General features: G+C 42.7%; 1 protein-coding gene across 1 annotated transcript; it reads right to left on the reverse strand.

Moving 5' to 3' along the window:
* LOC138800067 (zinc finger protein 585A-like) lies at positions 1-22,087 on the reverse strand. The gene is made up of 13 exons (XM_069981874.1): positions 21,942-22,087; positions 21,664-21,819; positions 19,495-19,618; positions 19,282-19,376; positions 18,630-18,729; positions 15,542-16,876; positions 9,069-9,169; positions 8,743-8,898; positions 3,546-3,669; positions 2,775-2,926; positions 2,454-2,645; positions 2,268-2,379; positions 1-992 (listed from the first exon to the last, which is right to left on the reverse strand). The coding sequence occupies exons 1-13, from the start codon at positions 22,017-22,019 to the stop codon at positions 151-153; spliced, it is 3,567 nt and encodes a 1,188-aa protein (XP_069837975.1). The 5' UTR covers positions 22,020-22,087; the 3' UTR covers positions 1-150.

Raw genomic sequence — 22,087 nt, forward strand, 5'->3', positions numbered from 1 at the left:
CCCACCAGCCTGCCTGTATTTTTTGTCCTTCCATTTGTAAACAAAACATTTCTAACATTATGATGATCATAATGGTTTCTACCCTCTGAGTTGCTTGAACATAAAACAAACATTAAAAAGTGATTTCTTTGCCATCTTTGAAATATTTTACTATAAAACAACACTCTGCACATGAAAATGGTTTTCCCCTGTGTGAGTTGTCAGGTGTCTCTTGAGATGTGATTTTCTGGCAAAGCTTCTTCCACATTCTGAACATAAAAAAGGCTTATTTCCTGTGTGAGTTATTTGATGTCTTTCACAATGACGTTTGACTACAAAACATTTCCCACATTCTGAACATGAAAAAGGTTTCTCTCCTGTGTGGATTCTCTGATGTTCAACAAGAATCGATTTCTTAGTAAAGCTCTTTCCACATTCTGAACATGCGTATGGCCTCTCTCCTGTGTGAGTTCTCTGATGACGCTCGAGATGTGATTTTTTATAGAAGCTTCTTCCACATTCAAAGCATAAAAAAGGTTTATCTCCATTATGAGTTAATTGATGTTCAACAACAGCTGACTTCTTTGTAAAACATTTTCCGCATTCTGTACATGCAAATGGCTTCTCCCCTGTGTGAACTCTTTGATGTTCAACAAAAATTGATTTCTTGGTAAAACATTTCCCACATTCTGTACAGGAAAACGGTCTTTCATTTCTGTGCATTCTCATGTGCATTGAAAGATTAAATATATTTTTATAATGTTTTCCACATTCAGTACATGGAAATATTTTATCTCTTCCGCAACCTTTGGTTTGTTTAATAGCCAGCGATTTATCAGATAGGGTTTCCTTTTGGTTATTAGAATCAGATGGCAGATCTCTAGTTGGAAGCAATAAAGGTATATTTGGAGTAACTGAGTGTTCCCCAGAAGCAAGTTCAGAGATATGCTCAAGTTCTGTTTCACACTCTGGATATAAGGTATGTCCCATTGAGAATTCGGTGCAGTCATCTGCTGGAAACACAATCATGTGTGTAAGTATTATTTAGTATTATAATATATTATAGAACAGCCTAAGCAGCAATGCTTCCCATATGAGACATATAAAAACAAGGTCTTATAAATATAGGAGATATTCAGTTTTCCACATTTCTGTAAAAGCAAACAAAGAGGTCAGTGATGCTATTGGGAGAGGTAACAAGGGGGTCAGTGATGCTATTGGGAGAGGAAACAAGGGGGTCAGTGATGCTATTGGGAGAGGTAACAAGGGGGTCAGTGATGCTATTGGAAGAGGTAACAAGGGGGTCAGTGATGCTATTGGAAGAAGTGCTGAGGTGGGGCAGTGATGCTATTGGAAGAGGTGCCAAGGGGGTCAGTGATGCTATTGGAAGAGGTAACAAGGGGGTCAGTGATGCTATTGGAAGAGGTGCTGAGGGGGGTCAGTGATGCTATTGGAAGAGGTAACAAGGGGGTCAGTGATGCTATTGGAAGAGGTGCTCAGTGATGCTATTGGAAGAGGTAACAAGGGGGTCAGTGATGCTATTGGAAGAGGTGCTGAGGGGGGTCAGTGATGCTATTGGAAGAGGTAACAAGGGGGTCAGTGATGCTATTGGAAGAGGTGCCAAGGGGGTCAGTGATGCTATTGGAAGAGGTGCCAAGGGGGTCAGTGATGCTATTGGAAGAGGTGCTGAGAGGGTCAGTGATGCTATTGGAAGAGGTGCCAAGGGGGTCAGTGATGCTATTGGAAGAGGTAACAAGGGGGTCAGTGATGCTATTGGAAGAGGTGCTGAGGGGGGTCAGTGATGCTATTGGAAGAGGTGCCAAGGGGGTCAGTGATGCTATTGGAAGAGGTGCTGAGGGGGGTCAGTGATGCTATTGGAAGAGGTGCTGAGAGAGTCAAAGCTACCATTAGAAAATATACTAAGAGGGTCAGTGCTGCTATTAGTAGAGGTGCTTAGGGGGTCAAAGTTGCCATTAGAAGATGTACTAACTGGTGGTATTTGGTTGGAGCTGTTTCTAGTAATATGGGCACTGGGCAGCGGTATACAACATTTGCGATATAATTGGTAATTATTAGGACTGTTAAGGCTGTGAGATTACAGCAATATTATCTGCGCCAGCTCAGTGACTACTATTGCAGGTGTTACGTCCCTTTGTTCAAGGGCTAAAGAAGACTGGAACATTTCTCTGAAGTTTTTTCCTTGAACTTTAGGACATACAAACAAGTGACTGAATATCTGCCCTAACCCCTCAAGGCTGCTTGCTTCTTTACAAGAATTCTCCTCTTACCCAATGATGTGAAGAGTTGATGTCCATCTTTGTACTGATCCTTGTGTTCTTCTATATACTCCCACTCCTCCATGGAGAAATAGACAGTGATATCCTGATACCTTATAGGAACCTAATACACACAATAATGGAATCAGCATCTGGTTACTGTATTATGTATGGCGGAGCATTGCCAGCGGTCCTCACCTCCCCAGTCAGCAGCTCAGTGATCTTGTTGGTGAGGTCCAGGATCTTCTGCTTATGGATTCTCTCAGGTATCAGTAAATGGGTTAGAGGCTCTGTGGTGATATTCTGGGATTTACTTGCTCCAAAAGACAAATGGGGTTGATTGATGGAACTCAAACACTCACCAGATGTCCGCTGAACGACTGTATGATCCTGTGTGTGTATATATGGAGAGAGAGTGAAAATATGGTATTTCTATTTCCCTCCCTTTCCCAGTCACGTCTCCATCCTATTAAAATGGGAATGTTGTTGCAATGCTACATGATTTCCAGAGTCCCTTACCTCTCCAATAAACAGAAAGATAATCTCCATGAACAGCTTTAGTATACTGTCAGTCACCTCGCTTTTGCTGATATTTTGTAAGTTGACCACAGGGGTCGCTATAGTCTTGTAAAGGAGACTATGATGAGACATCAAGGCTTGAGGATCCTGTACTGCAAAACACAAACCATCAGGTCAGGCGAATGGATCTCTGTTATTGTAGTTCATGGTAGTAATGTAAGCAGCATGTTAGAAGCATGTAGTAAATATAGGATATATGTGATCTTTACACTGACAGCAAACTGAACAAACGACTGAACAAAGTGGCAAAATCTCAAGTGGAGCCTGTCCCATTTATTCAATGGGATTTCTCGCACGCTTCCGCCCTCTGCCCAAAGAATCTACATGTCAATTCTTTGGGCGGAAAGTGGAAACGCATGGAAAATGTCATCAAAACAAAGTGACAAAATCTCAAGTGGAGCCTGCGCCGCGGATGCCGCTTAAGATTCCGCCTGTCCCATTTATTCAATGGGATTTCTCGCACGCTTCCACCCTCTGCCCATAAATCTACATGTCAATTCTTTGGGCGGAAAGTGGAGACGCATGGAAAATGTCATCAAAACAATGTGACAGGCAGAATTTCAAGTGGCATCCGATGCGCAGACTACACTTGAAATTTCGCCACTTTGCTCAGTGTAAACGGGCCCTTAGGGGTTTTCATGTCTCTCTGCTCAGTTTTGAGTATTTCTTAGGTGAAACTGTCCTTTACAGTCAAGAAAAGGATCTACTTACTTGGATAAATAACTGGCTGGTAGTTGTTCATCATGATATCCTCATATAGGTCCTTGTGTCCTACTAAATACTCCCACTCTTCCAAGGAGAAGTGAATAGCAGCATCTTGACATCTTATAGGTATCTGATGAACACAAACATACAGATTACTAAAGCAAAAGCACCTCACATAGCAATAACTACAATAATAAAACTATATATACGGTAACTACTGTACAATAAGTTACATGTTACACGTTTCCAAGGACCTGTGAGCTCCCAGAAGCCCTATAAGCTACCCTTATACCTGATGGTGGAGGCACACAGCGATCTGATGCGGTGTCTGTAACATTTCTGCAAAGCTGCATTTTCAACTTTTTTCTTATACTAATTATTATCACATCGCCTGCAAGTAGGCATAGCAGTCGAATCCCAGCAACATGATGCCAGTGCTCTACTCCCACCACACACTCTTGACTGACACCCATCACTGACAAGTGCCAGGGTGGAGACGTGATTGCGTACACTGTCTGTCAGCAAAATTCTGGCAAGTATAATAAACTGCACTATAGTTATAGAGCTATAAAACTATATCCCTCCTCCCAAAAAAATAAATAAAACAAACATTCTAAAACAAACATTCATATGATATGTCATTGAAAAAAAATGAAGTTCTAGCTCCTAGAATGTGAATGGTCACTAAGTTGTTAAGTACAATACTATAATATAATATAAAGAAGATGGGGCCCTGATTCCAAGTTTACAACCTGCAAGGAAAGGGCACGATGCAAAAGCAAGATGGGTAGTTGTTGTACTATTCATCTAGTTAATACCTTATTATAAAGTAACATTAAGCAGCTGTCTCTCCAAGTGTTGTGCCCGGCATTCCTGGCCGCGTTCCTTATGTGCACCGTTTGACACACTATATGGTGAGTGCCCTGCTTGATTTCTTTCATATTGTGGACTATACAGAACCTTTGGCTGAACAGCAGGAGGCACCTACAGTTTGTCAATGTGAATTATTCCATAGGGGATACCTATGCACAGGGCCGCCGATAGGGCAGTACAACTGGTACTGCCGTATGGGGCCCGGACCCTAAGAGACTCGGGGGGGGGGGGGGGCCCGGCGGGCCCGCCGGCCGCCGCCCCCCGACCGCTACGCTAGGGGGGTCCGCACGGCCCCCCTTGCCACCTGTTTTTGAGCATCCCGAGAAGCTGCGGCCACGCAGCTTCTCGGGATGCACTGATCGCTTTAATGTTCCGCCCGCTGCGATCAGAATACAGGAGAAGGACCTGTCAGCGTCCTCCTCCTGTATTCTCTCCCATAGGCTGCCGGCACTTCATACCAGCAGCCTATGGGAGGCCGGGCCGTGATCATGTGCCCCTCTGGCAGGCGTGATGATGTGACGTCATCACGTCTGCCGGAAGTCCCGTCCCTGCGGCTCGCAAGATGGAGCCCGAAGAGGAGGAGGAAGAGCTGCTGCCTGCACAGCGCGGATTAGGTGAGTAGGATGTTTGTTTTTTTTAGGGGCACCTCTGGGGGCGTTATTAGTGTATGGGGGCACCTCTGGGGGCATTATTAGTATATGGGGGCACCTCTGGGGGCATTATTAGTATATGGGGGGCACCTCTGGGGGCATTATTAGTGTATGGGGGCACCTCTGGGGGCATTATTAGTGTATGGGGGCACCTCTGGGGGCATTATTAGTGTATGGGGGCACCTCTGGGGGCATTATTAGCTCATGGGGGCACCTCTGGGGGCATTATTATCTCATGGGGGCACCTCTGGGGGCATTATTAGTATATGGGGGCACCTCTGGGGGCATTATTAGTGTATGGGCGCACCTCTGGGGGCATTATTAGTATATGGGGGCACCTCTGGGGGCATTTTTAGTGTATGGGGGCACCTCTGGGGGCATTATTAGTGTATGGGCGCACCTCTGGGGGCATTATTAGTATATGGGGGGCACCTCTGGGGGCATTATTAGTTCATGGGGGCACCTCTGGGGGCATTATTAGTATATGGGGGCACCTCTGGGGGCATTATTAGTTCATGGGGGCACCTCTGGGGGCATTATTAGTGTATGGGGGCACCTCTGGGGGCATTATTAGTATATGGGGGCACCTCTGGGGGCATTATTAGTATATGGGGGCACTTCTAGGGGCATTATTAGTATATGGGGGCACCTCTGGGGGCATTATTAACTCATGGGGGCATCTCTGGGGGCATTATTAGTGCATGGGGGTACCTCTGGGGGCATTATTAGTTCATGGGGGCCACCTCTTGGGGCATTATTAGCTCATGGGGGCACAGCTGGAAATCCTACATACAGGGGGCACAGCAGGGGATCCTACATACAGGGGGCATCCCACACAGCGCAGTTACTATGGGAGTCTACAGGGGGGAGAAAGGAAAGGAAGTTGCTAGAAATGTGCGGAGCCTAAATTGTTTGTCTCGCAGGTTCTAAGGGGATGAAACGTATCTGGAAGGACTCATCATGGAGGTCTGGGCCGGATGGAGAGGAAAAGGGAAAGTGACGCCTCAGATCAAAGAAGACATCACCGGTGAGTCACTGTATGACACTTTTCTTATTTTGTAGAACATCATTTAGTAGGGGCGCCCCGAGGTGACAGCTACTACATTATCTGTACTCAGAGATATCACTGTGTTATCTGTTGTGTTACATAAGACTGCAGGTGACAGCTACTACATTATCTGTACTCAGAGATATCACTGTGTTATCTGTGGTGTTACATAGGACTGCAGGTGACAGCTACTACATTATCTGTACTCAGAGATATCACTGTGTTATCTGTGGTGTTACATAGGACTGCAGGTGACTACTACATTATCTGTACTCAGAGATATCACTGTGTTATCTGTGGTGTTACATAGGACTGCAGGTGACATCTACATTATCTGTACTCAGAGGGATATCACTGTGTTATCTGTGCTGTTACATAGGACTGCAGGTGACATCTACTACATTATCTGTACTCAGAGATACCACTGTGTTATGTGGTGTTACATAGGACTGCAGGTGATATCAGGTGATTTCTCCAGGTTGCAGAAGTTCAAACTTCATCGTGCCCTGGTGTGCTGGTGTCTGTATGTGTGTATACATGTGTGCTGGTGTCTGTATGTATGTGTGCTGGTGTCTGTGTGTGAGATCAATTCTAGAGAACTGGCTCATATATCTCATTTTCCCCAGTGGCTTAAAATGTAACCTCTGTTATACAGTTATAAAATTGTAGAACCTAAAGGTGAACAAGGTGCAATTCAAATAGATACTCACTTGTATAGCTGTCTCTTGTGCTCTGTATGCAGTGCATTATATTCACCCTTGCAACGTACAATTTATAGCGTGTCTACAAGCCCAGCGGGGCTCATTATGATGGAGACTAAAACTTATACAAGAGTGGGGTAGGGGTTCCCCTGTATTCAGAATGCTGTTGAGTGCTAGGCAATGCCCCGTCTGGGATTATTGAATTTCGAGGGTCTATGCAGAGCAGGATAAAGACACCTCTGCTGCACAAACAGGATCTCCTAGAAAGCGTTCTCACCGCCATGTATTCGCTATCACTGGCTTGGGTGAGCTAAACTAGTCTGCCTGGGGGGGGGGGTGATTTGTATATGCTCACTAACATGGAACAGCCTCATTATATTAGCCTTATCAACATATTCTATGTTAGTGAGCATACCCGGGGGGGGGGGGATATTGGTGAACATATACAAATCAAACAGCCCCCCCAGACCCTCGAAATTCAATAACCCCAAACGGGGCATTGCCTAGTACTCAACAGCATTCTGAATACAGGGGAACCCCTACCCCACTCTTGTATAAGTTTTAGTCTCCATCATAATGAGCCCCGCTGGGCTTGTAGACACGCTATAAATTGTACGTTGCAAGGGTGAATATAATGCACTGCATACAGATCACAAGAGACAGCTATACAAGTAAGTGTCTATTTGAATTGCACCTTGTTCACATTTAGTTTCTACAATTTTATAACTGTATAACAGAGGTTACATTTTAAGCCACTGGGGAAAATGGGGTATATGAGCCAGTTCTCTAGAATTGATCTGAACCAAATTATACCTCCCAGCAAGGCGTGGGTCAAACACACAATTTTTTTTTTTTTTATTAATGTGGGGGGCCCAGACACTTTGGTTGTATGGGGCCCCGAAATTCCTGATGGCGGCCCTGCCTATGCATACCTGAGTCCTCTGTGAGAGTGGTGCAGATCACTGTGTCTACTTCAGCTGAGAGTAACATTAAGATTACACCAAACTGTATACATGTATTCTCTATGGGGACTGCTCTTGCACCAGCATATCTATCCAAGAACAAAAGGGTCATGAGGTGAAAACCCAAAAAGCGTAACCTTTCTTTCCACTAATATCATCTGTCTGTGGAAAGTCTGGATGTCTAAGGTTTGCTCCAGCGGCAGTAGGTTTGGGCAACTTTATGCCCAAGATGTATGGGCACCTATACTTTATTGAACCAAGAAAATACTTTGTAAAGTGTTTAAACTTGGCGGCGTTGTTTGGCACTAGAGACACCTACAGTTTGACCGACAGTTATCTGTTCCATTCTCCCGACACATATGAACGCTCGGAACAGCTAAATCTTTAGTATATCGTGTATGGGGACCTTTAATTGTTCCTAAACAGTGTTAAATATCCATGTTCAGCCCCTGTGGGGTTCCTGACGGCTGGACCAGAGCCATGTGTCACGAGGCATGTTTCAGCACTGAGGCGGCCCTGTTAGAGACTCTGTCAGTACCTGGACTCACGCAGTGCTGCCTCTTACCACATGGCCCACTTCTCCGCTCCAGCTTTTAGGAATTCCTCAGGAGCTTCAGCGGCTGAGTATCCTTGCGGGAAACTTATATGGTAACTAGAGATGAGCGAACCGGGTTCGGGTTGATCCGAACCCGAAAAGATCGGCATTTGATTAGCAGGGGCTGCTAAACTGGGATAAAGCTCTAAGGTTGTCTGGAAAACATGGATATGCTCGAGGTTCGCTCATCTCTAATGGTAACACAATCTACATCCAGTAGCTACAGTTTCACACAGAGACTGATGGTGGAAAATCAATGAAGAACACATATGGAAAATGCTATATGTATAATCACAGACAACCCTTCATTTACTACCAGGACAGGAATTATTACTAAACTTGATGTTACTCTGTTATGTTCCAGCAGCGCTCACCTCTCCTGTCAGCAGATGACTGATCATGTTGGTGATTTCTAGAACTTTCTGCTTCTTGCTTCTCTCAATCATCAGTGAATACGATGGAGGCTCCATGTTAGGGATCTGAGTCCTGACCCATTCTTCCTCAGATACTTTATTCACTACTATGTAATCCTGTGCTTGGAGAGAAACGGTTTCACTTTAATATATTGCCATCAACACTCTAGTAACATCCCTTTAAAAATATGACACCGTGTGAACAATTCCCTGGATATGATGTCATGTCATGTGGTTCCCAGAATTCCTTCCTTTCTTAGTGACATAAATATAGGATATGACCTCACCTCTCCGGTCAGCAGGTAGATTATCTCTAATGTGACATTTAATATCCTCTCAGTCATGGATTTTCTCGCCTTGTCCATCTTTAGTGGGTCAGACAGGACTCATGATCTAGGGAAAGAGTCTTTCACTTATGGAACCTGCAAGATAAAGAATACTAAGTGTTGGAGGGATCGGAAAGTGACATCGTTCAGGCAATTACACATGCGGCCATACCAAATATGTTTATTTTTTTACATGGGAAAAGGGGGGATTATTAGAACTTCTACTATGGGGGGTTTTGATGTTTATTATTTTTTTACCTTTTTTTTATTTTTTTATTTTTATTCCTAGAGGGGACTTAAAATCAACTGACAGACTGCGTATTCTGATTTATTTAATGCTATAGTATTGCATAGATCTGTGAGATGCTCTAGTAGAGTCTGTCTGAGCAACACTCTATTAGCAGATAGACACTGGCACCAACAGATAGTAAGTATAGACCTCCGACCATGGCCGCTTCTGCCATGAGGTAGAATGGACTTTCTGCCTCAGGCGGTAGATTTTCTGCTCCACTAGGGGGCAGCACATCCCTTACTTTCATTTTAGCTAAGGCTGACTTACAGCTCCAGGAAGGGTAGTGACCTGTATGTACCAGGAGCCCAGGGCACAACAACTCCCTCACACTCAAACTCTCCCCATAAAGTTCTGATAGAGAAACAGTGAGGGACAATCAGTCACTGTGTCTCTGTAGCTGACTGACCCGGGGTCTGCAAGTGGCAAGATGTCTTCTAGCTGCTGTCTGTCAGTGTCGGAGCAGAGAGGAGGGGGAGGGAGGCCCAGCAACACAGCAGGTATGACTGGAAGCTGTGTGTGCCCTGTCCCCTCCCATACAGCCTGATCTCCTGACCCCTTTACTGCTGGCCTGGAATGTGACATCTACAGTACTAGAGAGGAGACAGACACAGGAAGTTAGTGTGTGTGTGTGTGTGTGTATATGCGTATGTGTATATATGTGTTTGCGTATTGAATCTGCCCTGTATGTACAGCACATGTGCCCTGTATAAGTATGGAGGGATGTTAGTAGCTGAGCCGAGTCTATGCCCAGGGTTGCCCGCTGCTATCTGCCATCAGTGACTGGCATTCTGTTGTGTTATTAGCGCCCCCACAGCACACCTGTACACATATTCACCTTGCTGGGGAAGTAATAGAAAATCCCTGGATGCCAAATACCATAAGAATTAGTGTACACTACTTACATTAGTGCAGTGTACTGTAAAAAGATGTAAATAAATAAATAAATCCACTGTGTAAAAAATAAAAATCACTACTTTTCCCTGTTTTTTTTTTAAATAAAAAAAAATCTAAAAAAATCTATGAGTGTATGTTCACATTAGTTCCACCTGTCCCATATTCTCAAGCTCAATTCTTTGAGCGGACGGCAGATTGAGCTTGAGAATATCATTGGGACAGACGGAACTTAAAGCAGAGTCCGCCTCACGGCCTCCCCTTGAAATTTTTGAGCGTATTCCATAGTGTGAACATACTCTGAGGCTATAGAAACTATATATAACTATAGAAATATCTGAACTAAAAAAAAAAAACGACACTACTTTTCCTGCATGGTGAACGCCATAAAAAGAATATATCCGTGCAATATATTCACTGTTGGTATATATATGATGTTAGTGGAACATATAGTAGTATCGATATTTCGGTGAATCGTGCATCCTTAGTGTGTAATATAACATCATTATAAATAATAATAATATTTATTTGTATAGCGCCAACAGATTCCGCAACATCATAAATTATATGATATTTCTGTGTATATTATCTCATTCTCACAATATCTATAGATAGATCTATAGATACAGCTGTATAGATACTATGAATACACTATGTGTAAAATAAATAATACAATAAAATCATTCACTACCCTGTACTATGCACACACATTATTTATATACAGTGCACTGTATACAATACACATTCACATGCTATAGATACTGTGTATATACAGCTCTATAGATACACTGTATATAATACACACTTGTACACAAAAATAGATATATACTGATATATAAACTTTAACATCATATAAACCCTGTATTATTATAAATAGTATAGATATAATCCACTTGGGCTCAGTATCATAAATCAATATTTCTATGCCAAAACTCCTAAGCTAATGGTTTTGGCTTACAAATACCAATACGAAATACTGATCTAAGCACAGCTGTGTGAATGAGGCCATACGGTGTATATAACACGCATATGCTGTATACACATGTATTACTGTACTCTATGATCCCAGCATGTTATAACAACAAATACCAGTTAAAGGTATACCGGACAGCTAACCAGATAGATCCTAGCAGCTATAGGACCTTCCATGATGTCACAGTCATGTGACTGGTTATGGGTGGAGTCAGTAATAGGGTTATCACGCTGTACGAGCTTTGTGTGCACTTTAACCCCTTCCCCCGTCAGTGATCTCTGGCATGTTTGTAACTCCTCATCTATAATAGCCGTATTATATTCCCACATATAGAGTCATATAATGGCTTAATTTTGCACCCTTTTTTAACCATAAAATGTACAGAAAAAAAAAAAAAAAGTATTAACCCTTTGAGGACCAAGGCCAAAATGACCCAGTGGATCGCTTTTGTGTTTTCGTTTTTCCCTCCTCCCCTTCTAAGAGCTCTAGCACTTTCAGTTTTCTATCTACAAGCCATGTGAGGGCTTATTTGTTACAGGAATAGTTGTACTGTGTAATGGCGTCTTTCATTCTACCATAACATGTATGATGGAAACCCAAAATTATTATTTATGAAGTATAAATTGGTGAAATCATAAAAAAGAATGCAATATGGTAACGTTTGGGGGGTTCCTGTGTCTACGTAATACACTATATGGTAACAACGACATGATACCATTATTCTATAGGTCAGCCCGAACACAACCATATGCAGGTTTACACAGATTCTCTTTTTCTTTTTTCTTTTACACATTTTAACCCCCTTGGGGGACATTATGCACGCTGATCATTACTATGCCATAGGCATAGCATTGATCAGTGTGATAGGCGCTCTGCTGATTAAGCCTGCCTGTGGCAGACTTAATCATCAGAGCGCCGATCTGACCGCACGGAGGAAGATGAGAGACCTCCGTTGGTCTGTTAAAACGATCAGGAACCCCGCAGTCACCGCGGTAAGTGACAGGGGACTGACAGAGCAAGCAGCCATTGGCTCCCTGCTCTGCCTGTCAATTTTGTGGCTGTAGGCTGGATTCTGCCTCTGGCCACAGGAGTATATATATATATATATATATATATATATATATATATATATATATATATATATATATATATATGCAGTCCTTTGTGTTGTGCGTAGGGGAGGGGGGGCCCTTACAGTTTTTTGCTGTGGGGCCCTGTGAATCCTCGCTACGCCCCTGCTTACAGCTGTGCTGTAAAACTGACATGCTATCTTATGGCTATATTCCTGCTACAGGATCTTAGCGTGAAATGACGGTCGTCTATTGATAATAATAATAAACATTATTTGAGGCTTTTTACACAATGTTTTCTGCAATTACAGTACATGGATGATGTGCTATGGAATGGAATTCAGGACCCCCGGAATCAATCTCTGAAACACCTTTTAGTTACCCAAGGGGACTTTCATGAGAAGATAACATATCCTGCAGAACATACAGCAGCTGATAAGTACTAGAAGGCAGGGGCGTAACTACCATTGTAGCAGCCATAGCAGCTGCTTTGGGGCCCGCCGCATCAGGAGGCCCCATGGCCCGCTCCTGCAATACCCTGAGTAGAGATGAGCGAACCGTTTCGGCCGGTATGGGATCCAGTTCGGATTTTTCCAAAAGTCTGAGTCCGGTCGGATTCAGATTTTTGGAAGTCCGCTCCGAATTTTTTTTTTCCTTGCTTTCTAAAATGGCAGCGCCATTTTAGAAAGCAGGAAGTGTTCTGGGCGGGAAAAGCGCTTTCCTATGATGCCCGAAACACATCCAATCAGCAGAGATGTTGCACTAGCCCACCCCCTGTGTGATGTTGGTATTGCTTTAAGAGGAGCGGTCACATGACCGCACGACGCAGTCTGCAGAGAGAGAGGAAGGAGACTGTTAGCAGTGCACAGAGCTCCTCAGTGACAAAACGCTGCTGCTGCTGCTGCTGCACTGAGAAGATATTGTACAAAAGCAAAGACAAAAAGATTTTTAGGAAAGCGGAGAGGAGAAACATATAGTGATTGAGAGAGAAAAATAGAGAGGGCGAAAGATAGATAGGTAGATAGATTAGGCATAGAAGAGCAAAGGGTACACAGAACAAAAATGTGCTATACAGATATACAAGTACTATACTGGCACCCTTGTGTATATAACATAGGTGTTTTCCTGAGGCACAAATATATACCTTGTGCATGTGTGTAGAATAAAACTCTAAAAAAAGGTGCTATACAGATATACAAGTACTATAGTTGGACCCTTGGAAGAGTGTATATGACATAGGTGTTTTCCCGAGGCACAAATATATACCTTGTGCATGTATGTAGAATAAAACTCTAAAAAAGTGCTATACAGATATACAAGTACTATAGTTGGACCCTTGCGAGAGTGTAGTGGAGAGAATGCTTCTTCACTGCATTTGTGACCTTTTTCTTGCATAGACCCAGTAATGGTGAATTTCCTGCATAGACCCTGTAATGGTGAATTTCCTGCATAGACCCTGTAATGGTGAATTTCCTGCATAGACCCTGTAATGGTGAATTTCCTGCATAGACCCTGTAATGGTGAGTTTCCTGCATAGACCCTGTAATGGTGAGTTTCCTGCATATATTTTTGTCTCATACAGGGTGTATGTATACACTATGGGGGATATTTATCAAAGGGTGTAAATTTTAGACTGGTGCAAACTGGCCACAGCAACCAATCACAGACACTCTTTCCTTTCACCAGAGCTGGAAGCTGAGCTGTGATTGGCTGCCAATTTGCACCAGTCTAAATTTTACACCCTTTGATAAATCTCCCCCTATATGAACAAGTGTGCATACAAGTATATGGACAAGTATACACATTGTAACAAGAATTTCATAAGTTTATGAACTCATTAATATGGAATATGAGTGAAAAAGAGGGCTGCACTCACCAAAAAGTCCTTAGGTTGATGCTTTATTAAGGCCAACGGCAAAGTAAAAAACCGCATAACAAATAGCAATTGACATCTGTTTCGCGTATCAACACATCTTCGGGGTGGTAAGCCGGAAGATGCGTTGATACGCGAAACGGTCGCCCAGTTTATATATGCTCATTCACAGAAATAATAATGCACCAAAAAAAAGAGTTGTAGGAATTGAATGAAACTGTCAAAGTTAAGGTATATGTAACCATAGGCGGATTATATTGAGGGCAATATGGGCAACTGCCCGGGGCCCAAGGCTTTAAAATCCCCACCATTAGGAGCGGGCGTGCCGCGCATAGGCACGTCTGCATCCAGTGATGTCACTTCCTGGACATGGAGGAGTGAGGAGCAGTGGCGACCAGGAGAAGAGGAAAGCCCGACATCGCAGCAGGAAGCTCTCTTAACAGCTGCTGGGAGCTCCAGGAGGAGAGAGATGTGCCAGGTGAGTATACTTTTATTTGTTTTTCACATGGGGCTATTCCTGGGGGATTTTCTTGGGGGGGGGGGAAGGGAGGGTTCAGTTGCTATTCATGGGTAATGCTACTGGTGGGGTATATATGGGGGACTCTACACAGAGGGCGCTATTCATTGGGATTCTACAAGGGTGGGCTATTAATGAGGGATACTACAGTGCGGGAGCTATTCATGGGGGATGCTACAGGGGTTTATGGGGGATGCTACAGGGGTGGGCTATTCATGGGGAATGCTACAGGGAGACTATTCATTGGGAATGCTACGGGGTGGGCTATTCATGAGGGATACTACAGTGGGGGAGCTATTCATGGGGGATGCTACGGGGGTTTATGGGGGATGCTACAGGGGTGGGCTATTCATGGGGAATGCTACAGGGAGACTATTCATTGGGAATGCTACGGGGTGGGCTATTCATGAGGGATACTACAGTGGGGGAGCTATTCATAGGGGATGCTACGGGGGTTTATGGGGGATGCTACAGGGGTGGGCTATTCATGGGGAATGCTACAGGGAGGCTATTCATTGGGAATGCTACGGGGTGGGCTATTCATGGGGGGCCCACAATTTTGAACTGCCAAATTTGAATATTGAAATGACAGGTATGCTTTAAATATGTGATCTGTATTTAAAGCCTTTATTCCAAACAACCCAAAAATCTTATATTCCACAAATGTAATCTACATTGTATGAATTATCAGATTTTTTTTTTTTCTTAAAAAAAGAAGCCATCATTTTTAGAATTTTTTGTCAAGGCTTTATTAACACATTAAACATAAATTTGGCTTTAACCCTTTTTTTGTTCTTTGATTGTCAACAAGATTCAATCTCTGGATATATTCCACACATCTAAACATGAAAAAGGCATCTCCCCTGTGTGTTGTTTCTGATGATTAACAAGTTTTGATTTCTGTGAAAAACATATTCCACATTCTGAACATGAAAATGGCTTCTCCCCAGTGTGAGTTCTTTGATGGTAGGCAAGATTAGATTTTTGGGAAAAACATTTTCCACATTCTGTACATGAAAAGGGCCTCTCTCCACTGTGGCGGCTTTGATGCTGAACAAGATTAGATTTCTGAGTAAAACATTTTCCACATTCTGAGCAGGAAAATGGTTTCTCTCCTGTATGAGTCCTTTGATGGTCAACAAGGTTTGACTTCTGGGTAAAACATTTTCCACATTCTGAACAGGAAAATGGTTTTACTCCTTTGTGATTTCTTTTATGTCTATAGAGGTTTGATTTCTGGGTAAAACATTTTCCACATTCTTGGCATGAAAATGGTTTTTCTCCTGTGTGAGTTTTATGATGTTTAGCAAGATGCAATTTTTCACATTCTGCACATGACAGTAGTTGTTCTCTTGTTTGATTAATCTGATAGTTATAAAGATTTGATTTCCTGGTGAAACATTTCTCACATTCTGAACATGAAGCTGCATTCTCTCCCGTGTGAGTTTTCTGGTGCTCAAAAAGAGCCAATTTTAGGCAAAAACATTTCCCACATACCGTACATGAAAATGTTTTTTCCTCTGTATGACAAGATAGATGTTTAAGAAAATCTGACCTGTGGGTAAAACATTCTCCACATTCCAAACATAAAAATGGCTTCTTTCCTGTGTGAATTTTATGATGGTCAACTAGATGCGATTTGTTAGAAAAAAACTTTTCACATTCTGTACAAGCAAACGACTTCTCTCTTGTGTGAATTCTTTGGTGGTCAGCAAGATTTGATTTGTTAGAAAAGCACTTTCCACATTCTGAACATGAAAATTGCTTCTCCGTTGTGTGATGTATCTGATGTTTATCAAGAATTGATTTTCTGATGAACCATTTACCACATTCTGAACATGAAAACTGCTTCTCATTTCTGTGAACTCTCTTGTGCGTAGAAAAATGTAATTTCTTCTTAAATTGTTTACTACATTTAATACATGGAAGTATTTTATGTAATTTTTGACCACTGTCTTGTATAACAATCTGTGACTGAGCAGATGATGGTTTCTTGTGATTAGTGGGACCAGTAGATAAATCTCTGAAAAGGGCTGAAGGTATATCTGGGGTAATGGAATGACAGCCAGATTCATTGGTGATATTATTATACTGTACTTCATGATGTGGAGATAAAAAGAGACCTCCCCCAATGTTTTTGGTGCAGTCAACCGCTGAAAACAGAAAAAAAATATTATTTTCTTTCTTGAATTAAATTGACAATATTCTAAGGTGAAGCTTCCAAACAGAAGACCATATACACATATAGGGAAAGATTTATCAAAGAGTGTAAAATATACACTAGTGTAATCTTTCCCCAGGAACCAATTACAGCTCAGCTTTCAGCTCTGGTAAAATGAAAACTGAGCTGTGATTGGTTGCTGTGGGCAGTTTACACCAGTCTATATTTGATGTAGGACTATCATATAGATCAGTGTAGTATACATAAAACAGCACTGATCCATTAGATCAGTGCTTTATTACTCTGGTCTGCTGCAGACCAGATCTGTTAATTACCGAGCTGGGATCAGCGTCATTCCAATGCTGAGGCCCGGCTGGGTAAGTTGAATGGACTGTTCCTCCACGATCGCATCACAGTGGGGCAATCCGCCCACTAGACCACCATCGATGGGGGGAAAATAGCTATGTAAATGCAGCTGTAGGCTTTGACAGCTGCATCAAAATAGCTAATTAATAGCTAATAGCTAACTGCCGCGGTCTCCAGCTACTAATATCAACCGGGATTGCAGTGGATCACAGCGGGGTCACTACGCAACCACTCTCTGACCCCCCCCCCCCATCTGACCCAGGACGCACAGTTACGTTGTGGGTCATGAAGGGATTAAGACTACAAGGTAAATTCGCCACTTTCAGAAACAAAGCTGTCCAGAGTGTTGTACACCACCCTATATATCCTCCTTCATTTCTGTAGAGTATCCTGCCTTGGCTCTGTGCTCATCAAATTATCTAAAACCAAGGACTCCCATTATCTGAACCTCCCATTTTAGTCTTCAACAACAGGGCTGCCATAAGGGTCGTATTAGACAGCTCGATGCGTCCTGTAAGTAAGCGACAGTCTACTAGTTCGGCGCTCAGTCACTGAGCCTATTACATGGCTTGATAATCGTTTTGCCCTTGAAGGGTACCTGTCACCCCCGTCCCGGGGCAGAGCCCGGCCTACCCCCCGCTAGAGACCCTTATACTTACCCCGTTCACGAAGTCCCGATCCTGGAGCTGCTCCCGTTGCGAGATATCACCGTGGGAAGCCCGGCGCGCACGCATCAGAGATCAGTCCGACGCTCATAGAGAATGACGGCTCCAGTCGTCGGGGGGGGGGGGGGGGGTGTTGACAGGTCCTCTTTAAACTGTATACATACCTATCCACGGTCCCAGTGTTCTTCTGCCCTCTGCTCCCTTCCCGGAGCCGTTGCTGTAGCTTCAGAATGGGTCTCTGAACCGACAGGCCACTCGGCCAATCACTGACCGCGACGGTCCCATCCAGTGATTAGCTGAGATAACACTGGGAGCGTGGACAGGTATGTATACAGTGTATACGTTGATCGGCAGCCGATGATTTTAGGTCAGGGCCAAAAGACACGATCAGCTGATGATCACCGTCATCGGCTGATTGTTGTCTCTATTGCACGGAGCGATAATCAGCCTGATTCGGCCGTCTATCGCTCTGTGTAATAAGGCCCTAAAGGGGCAAACTGGGTAATTGCCAGGGCCCCTCAAGGATCCAGGTTTTTGTCTTGGATGAGGGCAGGTACAACAAGTAAGCACTGGTCCACCAGACTGTGGGGTGGTGGTAGTGGTGGTGGGGGTGTATACATGTCAGCAATGTCACAAGAAGGTGAAGACAGTGAAGGAAGAAGAGGGTCTGAAATGGCCTTGTTGCCTGTCCTGTTTATAGCAGATGGCACCTACCTGTACTGATATCTGCAGGAGAAATCTCAGGGCTGACAATCTCATATGTATTTTTCTTTCGTGCTATAGTGTCCTGTCTAATAGTAGTCCGATCTTTAACCTAAGTCACCAAATATGGAAAAATAATGAACAATTATGCAGCATGGAAACAGGAAACAGATATTTTTTTATATCTTCTTTAGAGATGAGCGAATACGATTGGATCGAGTAGGTATTCGATCGAAAATTGCAGTATTCGAAAGATTCAAATACAATCGAGTAGTGTGTCAAATACGCGGCAAACATTCGAAAGCCCTCCCATCGCACTTGCCACTTTTTTTAATCCAATCACCATGCAGGGAGGCTGTGAGGGACCTGGCACCATTGCTTCTAACAGAGCCGCGTCATAGAGGGGCACGGCCTGCCTCCAGTGCTTCAGCCCCGGCCCGGTACCCATGAATAAAACGGCGCCGTACACGGGAACCGGGCCGCAGTTCAAAAAAATGGACCGCGGCACCGGCTTCTCTGTGCCACCGCCGATCAGTGGGTCATGTTAAAGCGAATGTACCTGATGGTACATTCGCTTTAATAATGATAATGATGATGATGATGATGATGAAGGATAACAAAACAAGATTATATCCCACATTTATGAGAGTTTAGCTTCATCTACCTGACTGTCTTGTAGGACTTTGTTATTTCTTTCTGGATAATGGTGTAAATACGGAGAACTGGAACATTGCCCTGGATTCCTCTTACTGGATTCATCTATTGGAGACACACACAGTCACTAGATAGAATATTCACGTATATATCAGGTGATTGGATTTATCTGTGACTTTCATACCCGCACCTTTCCCCTAAACCAACCAGATATTACCCTTACCTGCTAATGTGACAGGCGGGAGATTTTCCATTATAATGTCCTCATACTGATCTTTGTGTCCTTCTATATACTCCCACTCCTCCATAGAGAAATGAACGGTGAAATCCTGACACCTTAAAGGAACCTGAGGCACAAACAAATATATAGATTTGGTGTAAGAAAACAACCGCAACATTTTTATCTTATGCTTTGTTTCCTATTGTATTACTATGAACTCCTTTCTTTCTGATTGATTTTTTTTTTATTGTGTGTTTTTAATATAGGGAAGCGTTTACCTTAAATGAGGGCAGCATAAACTAGTGATAGAAATGCTGAACACATTGTTGTATAACTTCCATCATTTTGTACAGCCGTTCTCCTAATATACTGGAGAACTTTAACAAGTTCCTATTAAATATAACAATCTATTATATACTCATATTTCAAGTTTTGGACCTGACAATTTTAGACTTGCTATTTAAGAATACAGCAATCATGAACTAATGCACTTTTTCTATATAGTCCTATATTTTTGTCACATTGTTATGATATTTAAAGGCGAGGTCTGGGGTCGGACTTTTTTTTTTTTTTTTTTTCTCCAAAAGAGCCGCTGGGGTCCGTTGTCCACCTGTCTGGTTCCCAGTTTTTTTTGAAGGGGGAAAAAAAGGACTTTTCCTTTAAGTGTAGACTTTTTTTGACACCAGGCAGCAAACATCTCACCAACTGGCTTTACTACCCATAACAATGTTATCATAAGCTAGTCATACTAAGGATAAAAAGGTTATATTTAGTATTTTCTTACTAGGTACACTTTAAGGACCCATGATGTACGTTTCCCTAAGGGCACAACATTAGCCCTATCTGTACCATTCTATCAGCAGCTGGGCACCATGGCTATTAGCTAATTAATCATTTAATTAAAAAGGGATCCATGGAGGCAGACTGGCTTCTCACGATACAATCATTAGAAGCCAATCTGTTATACTTATCGGGCTGGGCCTCAGCGACATAACAATGAGCATCGATTACATAGATCAATGTAGTACATATGTACTGCATTGCTCCCTATGAGCAATCAGTGCATTGCTCATATGAGGCCTCCAGAAATTAATGTCGAGAAAAAAAAAAAGATTTTTCAACTATAAAGAAAATCCTTTCCCATATTAAAAGTTTTAATCACCCCCCTTGTCCCATTTTATAAATAAAAAAATAAACATATTTGCTATCACTGTGTGCAGAATTAATCACTGCGTGCAGACCGAACTAATAAATTATTGCTGATCTCTTACAGTAAATTGCACATGTGCAAAAAAAAAAAATGGCAAAGTGTAAAATTGCTGATTTTTGGTCACATCTTATCTGGAAAAAAATGAATTAAAAAATATTACCAAAAAATTGCATTTACGCAATAAGCAAGCTACCGATTGAAAGTACAGATCATAGCACGAAAAAATACCACATCAAATAGTCCCAAATAGTCTCAAAGCATTATAAGGATCAGAATAGAGCACTTTTAAAGACATTTACCAATTTCACAGTGCAAATAATTTTTTCCCCGGTTTCGCAGCATATTTTATGGAAAATTTAAGTCTGTCATTACAGAGTACAATTGGTGTTGCAATTGGCCTGGTCCTAAAGAGGATACATTTTGCTCGTCTAGCGCCTTAGGGCCCTATTACACAGGACGATTACCGTGCGGAAAATCATTATATCGTTCGAATTTAAAAGATAATCAATCATTCTGTGTAACTGTAGACAACAATGAAAAAATCATTTGTGTGTCATTGATCATTCATTTAGATCTGATCCTAAAATCATTGTTAATCGTTTAGTATAATTCCACATCGTCCATTCTTTTGCTGGGATTAGATGGAGTAAACGATCGTAGCAACGATCATAACTAACAACAATCGTTCTGTTACTGCAGTACCGGCCGAGATGATCTTTTCAGAGAGTGGCCGTTCCGTGACCCGGCCGGGTCATGGAACAACCGGTCTCTTACTATGTATGAACATAGCCCTTAGGAGTAACTGGCAACTGTCAGTACATGTATATGCATCTATGTGCTGTCAGCTTTCCTTTAAATACCTGTCTATGAGGAAACTGTGTGATTCTCTACTGTATAAATAATAATAATAATAATAAAAAAAAAAAAAAAAAAAGTATCCCAGCATTCCCGGCAGCCCTCACCTCCGCAGTCAGCAGCTCAATGATTTTGTTGGTGATTTCCAGGATCTTCTGTCCATTACTTCTATCATTTATTGAGTGCAGTGGAAACACTATGACCGGAAACTGGGCTCTTCTCCGTCCTTCCTCATCAGATATCTTCTTCACTATGGTGTACTCCTAGGCAAGGAAGGGGACACTAATCTTACTTTCTACCTTCCCAACACTTCACTTGGTCTACTCCATATTATATGAATGAAGATGAAGGTCAGCAGTATCACATAATTCCCCGTATCCCTCACCTCTCCAGTCAGCAGATGGATGATCTCTAGGGTGGCGTGTAATATCCCCTCAGTAACGTGTTTTTTGTCCTTGTCCATCTCTGGTGGGTCGGTCAGGTTATTGTGGAAAAGACATGGACTTAGAAGACTCTCTACTTCAGGGACCT

The sequence above is a fragment of the Dendropsophus ebraccatus genome, chromosome 8 (assembly GCF_027789765.1).
Source record: "Dendropsophus ebraccatus isolate aDenEbr1 chromosome 8, aDenEbr1.pat, whole genome shotgun sequence".
Lineage (NCBI taxonomy): Eukaryota > Metazoa > Chordata > Amphibia > Anura > Hylidae > Dendropsophus > Dendropsophus ebraccatus.

Bases quoted from the DNA above. Each gene is read 5' to 3' on its own strand.
- LOC138800067 (XM_069981874.1), bottom strand. From the start codon at position 22,019: ATGGACAAGGACAAAAAACACGTTACTGAGGGGATATTACACGCCACC. The intron at 3,670-8,742 runs GTGAGCGCTGCT...TGTGTTCATCAG, and splicing joins GTCATCTGCTGACAGGAGAG to ATACCTATAAGATGTCAAGA. The intron at 2,927-3,545 runs GTAAGTAGATCC...TGTGTTTTGCAG, and splicing joins CCAGCCAGTTATTTATCCAA to TACAGGATCCTCAAGCCTTG.